The following is an 8,846-nucleotide window of genomic DNA, read 5'->3' on the forward strand; positions in this document are numbered from 1 at the left end:
CATCAGTAATAGCTAGGAACTGACCTGTTAAGAGGCCGACAGAACATACAAACCTGGGGCAGCGAAGTCTCACAGGCTGTGACCCCTGACATTCACATGTGTGCCACGGCACACACCACCTCCCCCAGATAGTAACTCTTTTATAACTTTACATTTAAAAAAAGTCTTGGAATGGGAAAAAAAAATCTATCGATTTTCTAATCCCGAGTACTTCCCGCCGATGAAATACATCACCACTGCTGAATTCATAACAAAGCTCAAGGGTTTATTAAGAATTAAAAATACTGTAAATAAGCCGTACAGTTCATTTCACAGTAAACTAACAAACCTTGTTTTTCTTTACAGCTTTTCTTTTTTTTTTTAAAATTTTTTTTCTTTCCTTTATTTTTGGGGGAGTGAGGGTGGGGGAGTGGGGGGGGTGGGAAGGGCAAGGCAGCCACCAGAGACAAAACAGCCCAAGGGGCAAGGGTGCCGCCAAGAACAATGACAAATGCAGCACACGTGATCCTCACTGACAGATGGGGTCAGGCGGCAGAGGCCTCCTCGGGAATACTGTGATGACATAAAGGATCTGGCCTCCATTTCCCAGGGAGAAGGTACAGCTCGGACATCACAACACAAAGGTGTCTCCTCTAGGACCCCACACTCACCTGGTTACCCCCTCTCAATGTGCTGACGCAGGTGGGTCACCAGGAACAGAAGGGCCCTGGGCCTCAGGGCGCTGTTTCTCACGTTCGGAGCCTTCTGAGTTTGCATAGTTACCCTTGCTATGGCTAGACTCAGGATGGGAAAGGGACCGCGCCCCTGAGAGTGACCCTCAAGCAGAAGGCTCTGGGGGCGTTCTCCTCCTTGCCTTCAGAGCTCACATCTATGAGTTTTTACCACTTCTAAGTGGAAGACAAGAGACATAAAAACTCTGGCTGAGAGTATAAAAAAAACTGTAAAATTAATTTTCCTTAAAGACAATTAAAAAGAAAAATGCCTGCCCCCCCCATTCTTGTTGTTGCTGTGTTTTACTATAAATTGGTCAGCCAGACAGATTTTTTTTCCTTTTTTTAGATTAATCTGCTCCCTGTTAATCCCCAGTTAAAGCCAGCGTCCTCTCCCTAACAGTAGACACACCCCTTCTAAAAGTCACCTTTTCTGCACAGGGATGGGCCTTCAGGAAGCCAAACCAAAAGCAGAAACAGGATTTCAGAAACCAAGGGTGAGTGGCCAATAACCGCACTTAAATGAACAGGGCACAGAACCCGTCTTCTACTGCTTTCCGTGGGGGGAGGGGCAACACGCTGGTGGGAGGGCACCCGGGAGGAAACAATCGGCCTTCGCTTTGTTTTTGGTCGTAAGAAACTGGACTATAAATCTGTGCCCGCCCTGCACACGCAGTTCATTTAGATCTTTTCATGAATCTTTTCAACTTTCACAAACAGCCTATCGAGGTCGTTCCTTAGGTCATCCAGCAAGCCCTTGGCCGACTCCAGGCTGTTCTCATTCCTCTCGATTTTGACAGAGTAGGCAACCAGACTGTCCACGGCAGTCCTGAGCATTTTCAAGTCCGACTCCACTTGGCTCACGGAGGATTTCAGGCTGTCCAGGGAAGAGAGCCTGTCCAAGACGTCCTGGGGAGGCGTGGCCTGGGCTTGGTCCTGGCTGAGCAGCGAGTGTACCTGTTCTCGCAGCGACACCACGGTGCTGGGGAGTTCGCCCACGCTGCGCTGCAGCTCCTTCACGTCGCTGGCCATCGTCAGCTGGGCCTCCCCCAGGCTCCTCACTGTACTGGCCAGATTGGAGGAGGACCCCAGGCTCTCCAGCTGCTCCTGCAGCATAGCCAGACGCTGCTCGTACTCCTGGCTCTTGGATAGGAGCGACTCCAGACTCTCGGTGTGGCGTGCAGAAGCCACCTGCATAGAGTACACCCCGTCCTCCACATACTGGAGCCTGGCACCTAGGCCCTCAATCTGCCTCTGGAGTTCATCCACCGCTTTGGAGTCTTTAAAGACGATGGCCTCCTCTGCCCCATGGGCCTGGGCCTTCAGCTGCTGCAGCTCCCCTTCCAGTCTCCTGATGTCCTCTGGGAGGCGCGAGGAGGACTCTTCAGATCGCAGAAGCTTCTCCGTGAGGGCCTCCAAAGCCAGGCGTTCGGAGTCGGCCGCCTGCTTGAACGCCTGTTGTTCCTGCTTGAGGCTCACTAGCTCCCGGACCTCTGTGTAGACATCAGACTCCATGGTCTGAAGGGAACTCTGCAGGGCTTCAATGTCCCTCTCCCTGGACTTCACAGAGGCCTGTACCTCCTTCAGGGCTTTCTCCAGAATCTTCAGGTCCTGACTGCGATCGCCCTTAGATTCTTCCAGAGAGGCAACCTTCATCTTGACGTCATTTATTTCCTTCTGGCTCCTCTTCTGAACGTCGGTGAAGATGGCGATGTTGTCATTGATGGACTTGGTGAGCTCCGTCAGGCGCTCCTCCACCGTGTTCTCCAAGGACGTGAAGTCACGCTCTCGGGCATCCTTTACCACGTGGATTCCGTCCGACAGGTCTTTGAGGATCTCGTTCTGCAGCTTCTGCAGGACCTCGCTGATACGGTTGATCTCGCTCTCCCCTTCCTTCACAGCTTTCTCTGTGAGGTCCTGTTTATGCTGCGAGCTCCTCAGGATGGATTCAAAAGTCCCAAACGTGGCTTGCAGAGACTGTACCTACGAGCAAATCCAGATGTTAGCCACAGAGAACAGTTTCTGGCGTGTTGGTATACCCTTCTGTGATTCTCTGCACTCTGTTGTACCCTCCCCGTCAGCACTCTCCTTCCAAAGGTAGTTATGTGGTGGTTGCTGTGGTAACAAGTAGGCTCATTACCCAACCCGACCAGGCAACAAGGTACATCTGCCTCTCATTGCCTATCTCTCAGCCAACATGCCGATCCAGGGATGGACAAGAGGTAGGCAGGCTGATGAGGTGAGCAACACCTTTCCCCACTGGATGAGGGAGGCCTGGTGCTGCTCAAACCAACACCCAGTAATGAATGGTCAATACCCATTCATCAGTCAAGACAACACGCAGGGAGGCAGCTGAAACAAGGCCAGAACCCATTCTGAAGACGTAATTCAATCCCTGAATACAGCTAAACCTGCGAGTCTACTCTTGAGTTTTCTAGTTTGGGTCAATCAGCATTCTCGTCATCCTATTCTCTCTTCTCCTCGCCCCTCTCTCTCTCTCCCCTCCCTCTACTATTTTAGGGTTGGCTTTGTAGCTCTTGCAACTGAGCATCACACATTTTCTTAGGAAAGAACCTGAGGCACAAAGCAAAGAGACCAAGTCCAGGTAACATCCAGCTATGTGGTTTTTGGCGAGCCATTGTCCACCCTGGATGTCAGGTCCTCCCTGGACGTCACTGCCCTCCCTGGACGTCAGTGACCTCATTTGAAAGCACAAGCAGCAGGCCGGACGATTCCTTAGGGCGCTCTGGCTTTTGTGAACATGCTGTGACCTTCTTTGCTGCTACACATTCATTCTACACAGACTCCATTCTGAATGAGGCACAGCGCAGGCCTCCTAACAAGCGGGCCTAACACACTGAGCGGCTGTGCTGATCAAAAAGGTAGGCCTTATCCTGATGTGACACCTATGTCATTGGTGGGGGGGCAGTGAATTTAAGGAAAGGAGAATAAGAAGGCCAGCAGTGTGGCCCTGATTCTGTAAGTCCCTAGGCCCAACTCCCCATTTCTGGAACATGCAAAAGAGACTCATTATGAGGTTATTACCAGATAAACCCAGTATGGAGGGGTCTGCAGGATTAATGTCATTAATAGTCAACAATTAAATGTATTTTTTAAAAAGGAGGAAGACAGATATTCTAGATTAAACTAAATTTAAGATTTTTCAGGGGCTGGAGAGATGGCTCAGTGGTTAAGAAAACTGTCTGCCCTTCCAGACGTTCTCGGCTTAATTCCCCTGCAATCACATGGCTGCTCACAATGTTTGTAACTTTAGTTCCATAGGATCTGATATCCTCTTCTGGCTTCCTCAGGCACCAAGCATGCACACATACATACATGCAGGCACAAAACTAAACACAAAACAAAAGTAAATCTTGAGGGGGGTGGTTCTCTTGATTTAAAAACAGTACAAGAGTGTGAAATCGGGTAAACACACACACACATGGGCTGGGATTGGGCATATAGCTTAGCTGGTAGACTGCTAGAAGCCTTCACAAGCTCCTAGATTGACGTCCAAGTACTTAATAAATTGGGTCTGGTAAGCATATGCCTATGAGGTGGAAGTAAAAAGGTCAGAAGTTCAAGGTCATCCTAGGCTACACAGTGAGGCTGAGGCTGGTTGGGACTACATGGAACCCTATCTTACACAAAAAAAAAAAAGTGAGAAAAAATAAATACGATAAAGAGCCATACACCTGACTCACAGTATTGTCACTGTGAGAACTAAGTGAGTTTGAACACATAAAGCGCTAAACTGTGCCTAAACTCTTGGATGCTCAGTGCATAGTCGCTATGACCTTCATCACGGTTTGGCTTTATCCTAAACTCCTCCGACACCTGGGGAATCCTAGCAGTACCTTCCACTCAACGCCAAAAGATGAGAGAAGCTAAGGGCACAGCAAGGATGCACGCAGGACACCCTAGCCACAGAGCACGTCTCCCAATCTCTAGGAATTAAAATCATATTCACGTCCCACATCCCAAATCTGTGATTTTTTGTTGTTGTTGTTGTTGTTAAAGACAGATTAGAATGGGGTTCTCGAGGACTCTGGAAAGTAGACAATTTCCCTCCCCAGCCAAATACAACCTGAGACATAAAGAATACGGAGAGAAGGCAGGAGAGAGAGGTGACCTCTAAAACTAGGTTAGTAAATCACAATGCCTTCCTGTTCTAAGCATAGTACTTAAAATAGAAGCATGAGTGGGTGCGCCCAGCACCTGCAACATGGCAGGGCCACTTTCCGTGTTTTCTCAATGGGCCAAAGAATGAGGGAATTCAGAGCAATGCCTGATAAAGTTTGGGCGGGCCTGGCTCCTATTTAATCCCAGGTTGGCTCTTTACCAACGGGTAGAAGGTGATTTGGATCAGAAACCATTCCAACCCCCAAAGGAAGCCAGCGTCTCCCCTACTGAGGGCGCTGTAGGTTGTTCGTCTTTGTGCACAAAGCGTTCATAACAATTAATATGCACTTGATGTCTGCTCTTCTGGAATGCGTGAGAGATGTCCACCATGTGGTAGGCGATACGCGGCGTGGAAGTGGTGGAGCCAAGCATCAGAATCCCAGAACGTCTGATTTTAGGAGCTGAACTATTCCCAAGGATGCCTAGAGGGTTGCCACCACCGAAAGCAAGTCCTGGCTCTTCTTCAGAGACCCAAGATGAGAAACGAGAAAACCCAAATAAGGACTCGCTCCCTACAAATAGCCCATCTTCTCAACAACGTGCTCCTACCAGCCTAAGCCACCCCTACTACTGCTTTAGGGAACTTTGCGATGGACCAGGGCAACAACAGGAGTTTATCTAGGGCTATGGCTGACCCACCCACATGTGGTGAAGCTCTGAACTTCTTGTGGTCCTGTGGTATTATTGAAATGGATAATGTACACAATGCCTGAAAAGCAGATTGATAACATCATTACCTCTTTCCAAGGGAGGTCACTGCTTCAACAGCTTTGGAGCCATGAAGATTCCCTGCAAAGTCTGTATTCGTGTGTGCGTAGTACATATCCGTGTGGATGTGCTGCAGGATGTGGATGTACATATGTGTGAAGGACCTTACTCTTTGGCACAGGGTCTCTTACCGGTATTGAAGCACGCTGATTTGGCTGGCCTGCCTGGCTAGTAAACACCAGAGCCATCTTCCTGTCTGTGCCTTCTCCAACACTGGGATTTCAAGGGTGGACTGCCAGGCCCAGCTTTTTGCATGGGTCCTAGGTAGCTAAACTCAAGTCCTAATGCTTTCATAGCGAACACTTCTGACTGGGCCATCCCCGTATCTCCTCCCCCAGCCCCAAGTCTTTCAAATCTTGATGGTGCCAGAATGAGAAACTGAGGCCCAGAGAGGAAGGTGACAACAACTATGACTACAGGGAAGGGGGAGGGGACCAATCGAGAGACAGGAAGGCAGCATAGGAAATACCCAGTTTTTCCAACCTGGATTCAAGACATCCTCCATGTGGGCCTCAATTTCCAACTTCTCCTGTATTTCCTGAGTGTCACTCTGTCATGGAAAGCCTAGCCACCTGTCTGTTCAAGGCATGTTCAAGTTTGTCCCCTTACCTGTAAGCACTTCACAGTCCCCCTCCCAACAGTTCTGACGGCTGCACCACCCCAACCACGCAGATACAGACCCAGTTAAGTTTCACAAGCTCCTCCTTGCCAAAGCGTGTGCAAGTTACCCACCACCTCACACCAACTTAGCGTGTCTCTTTACACACTTGCCCTGTGCCTTGTTCTCCTCCATATCCTCCCCAGGGCCCACACACAGTCATGCAACAACTATCAGGCTTCGATAAATATTATGACTGATGAGCAGGTGGGTGGATGGAAGTGGGGAAGCAGGAGCTGGCGACGAGGCTCCTGCAGGGTGTCTGTGTCTTTAGGGTGCTCCGATATTCTGCACGCACAGCAGAATTGCCTACTCGACTCCCTCAGAAGTCACCTCCCTTGGCCTGCACCACTTCACAGGCTGACTCACTCTGGTTGCTCTTCCCGTCTTCGGAGGAAATTCCTAGCGCTGCACACTCCACAAAAGTAGAGACTTGGCAGGGCAAGCAGCATGCTGGGAAAAGGAGGTTCCGGGCTCAGAAGTGGCGGGATTTTTTGTTTCCGTCCAGCAAATGAGTTTCATTGAGCAAGGATATGGTGGAGAATAGTGGAGGCGGGGGGGGGGGGGGGCACGACAACGACAGGACAAGGGAGGAAAGGGGGTTACCCTCGGGCTGGAAGTGTGGAAGCTAAGCAATTTTGTCTTGGGCGTTGGATACAGCCATTCCTGAAACAGCTGGCTATGGGTTCTTTATCACACGGTGGGCCCAGACTTTCTTAGACAATCTGTAACTCAGTCAACTGGGATCTTGGTTAACTCACTTTATGTCTCTGAACCTCAATATTCTGGTCTGGAAAACGGAATCGGAACGGTGAGTCCTCCCTTCCTCCCTCCAGGGTTAACTCTACGGATTGGAAAATAAAATAGATGATTCTGCACACCCCATGGAAGTGACCTGATACCTTTGGCCTTGTGTTTCCTCTCAAGCTGGAGTAGGCTACTTCAAAGGCCCCCACATGGGCCCATTGGTCCAGCTAAGGACAAGGGGCCTAAAGATAGACACCGTTTCATCTGAACTTAGCTAATGACTAAGCTCACCAGCTTTTCCTTCCCCCAAAGCTCTGGGTCTATTAAAAACTGGCTCAGATGACTCCCACCAGCAGAACCGAGGTGAAGCCTTCACCAAAGGCTTCCAGGGATGCGCTGGCTTCCCTTCCAGCTTCCTTTTCAGGCAACTCTGCCCACTCAGCGGTTCCTAATGCAAAAAGAATGGGCTCCGTAGAGCCTGCCTGCTTCCTTACAGGTCACAGCTAATGTCCTGTGACAGGCCCTTGGCCCACCCTCCCCCGATGGTCTGGCCATCCTCGAAGCCTGATCCATCCCTCTCCAGGACCATTAACAAAGCGGGTTTGGGGCCACCCTGGCTTCTAGGAATCTGGAGTCCCAGCGCTAGCCATAGGGCCTAGGCAGAAAAGGACGAGCGCCCCTTCAAGGAGGGCAGGAGTGGGGTCCCGACCCGGCCAAAGCTGGTGTACCCACCTTCTGCTCGACGCCCTGCAGGCTCTGGCCCAGCTCGTCCCTCTCACGGGAGAAGTCCTGGTGGCCGCGCCGAACCTGCTGGACCTCCTCCAGGACATGATGGACATACCAACCAGAGAAGGCGGCCGCCGCCACCAGGGTGAGGTAGAAGAGAAAGTTGAGCAGCCGGCCAAGCCTGCGCGAGCAGGACGCCGAGGACGCGGCGGCGGCGGCGGTGGAGGAGGCTGCCGAAGACCGGCCGCGGTGGCCGCCCCGGTGCGCCTGATTCTGCGGGTGCTGCTGCGGCGGGTGCGGCGCCGGCGGCTGCTGCGGCGCCGGCGGCGGCTTCTTCGCCACGTCATCCGCGCCGCCCGACGGGTGGGCGCCCTTGTCCGAGGGGCTGGCGGCGCCGTGGCCTCCCTTGGAGCCCCTTTGTTTGGCCGAGGGCATGGCGGCGGCGGGATGGGCGAGCGGGGCGAACGGAGCGCACGGCCCGGGACGCTGGCTCCGGCTCCCGCGGGGGCAGCGCTGGCGGCACGCGGGCGCGGCGGCGTCGGAGCGGCCCGGAGCGTGGGGCGGCTAGCAAAGAGGCCGGCCGCGGAAGGAGGAGGGGGCCTGGCTCCGCAGCCGCCGCCGCCGCGGCGCCGACCCCGCCTCCCGGGAAGGGAGGCCGAGCCCAACCGGAGCGCCTGCCACGCAAGCCGGCCGCCGCCCCTCCTCCCTTCGGCGCGACCCCACCAAGGGAGGGAGGGAGGGAGAGAGGAAGGGCGGGTGGGGCCGGGCTGGGCGAGGCTGGGCGCGGCTGCTGGGGTGGCCGAGCCTCCGAGTGCCCGGACTACCCTCGAGTGGAGTCGGCGGTGCTGACCCTGAGCTCTATGCTGAGCGTGAGCCTCACTTGGGCCCCACTTGAGCTCCACTTGATCACGGGCCGTGGGGATCATGGCTCTGGAGGGTGGGGACCCGACGCCCCTCTTGCCTATGGTGAATCCGCAGTCACCCTTCCCCCAAGGCCATCCTGCAAGCCTACAACCAGGCCTAGTCTCTCCCCCGAGGGTTTTAGGGTTTTTAGT

At 53.0% G+C, this 8,846-nt stretch overlaps 1 protein-coding gene across 1 annotated transcript; it reads right to left on the reverse strand.

Annotated features, from left to right (window-relative positions):
* Nucleotides 1-244: 244 nt before the first annotated feature.
* Ckap4 (cytoskeleton associated protein 4) lies at nucleotides 245-8,357 on the reverse strand. Its single transcript, XM_048418288.3, has 2 exons — nucleotides 7,798-8,357; nucleotides 245-2,693 (listed from the first exon to the last, which is right to left on the reverse strand). The coding sequence occupies exons 1-2, from the start codon at nucleotides 8,224-8,226 to the stop codon at nucleotides 1,392-1,394; spliced, it is 1,731 nt and encodes a 576-aa protein (XP_048274245.3). The 5' UTR covers nucleotides 8,227-8,357; the 3' UTR covers nucleotides 245-1,391.
* Between the last annotated feature and the right edge of the window lie 489 nt (nucleotides 8,358-8,846).

This window comes from Myodes glareolus, chromosome 26 (genome assembly GCF_982192425.1).
Source record: "Myodes glareolus chromosome 26, mMyoGla1.1, whole genome shotgun sequence".
NCBI classification, from domain to species: domain Eukaryota; kingdom Metazoa; phylum Chordata; class Mammalia; order Rodentia; family Cricetidae; genus Myodes; species Myodes glareolus.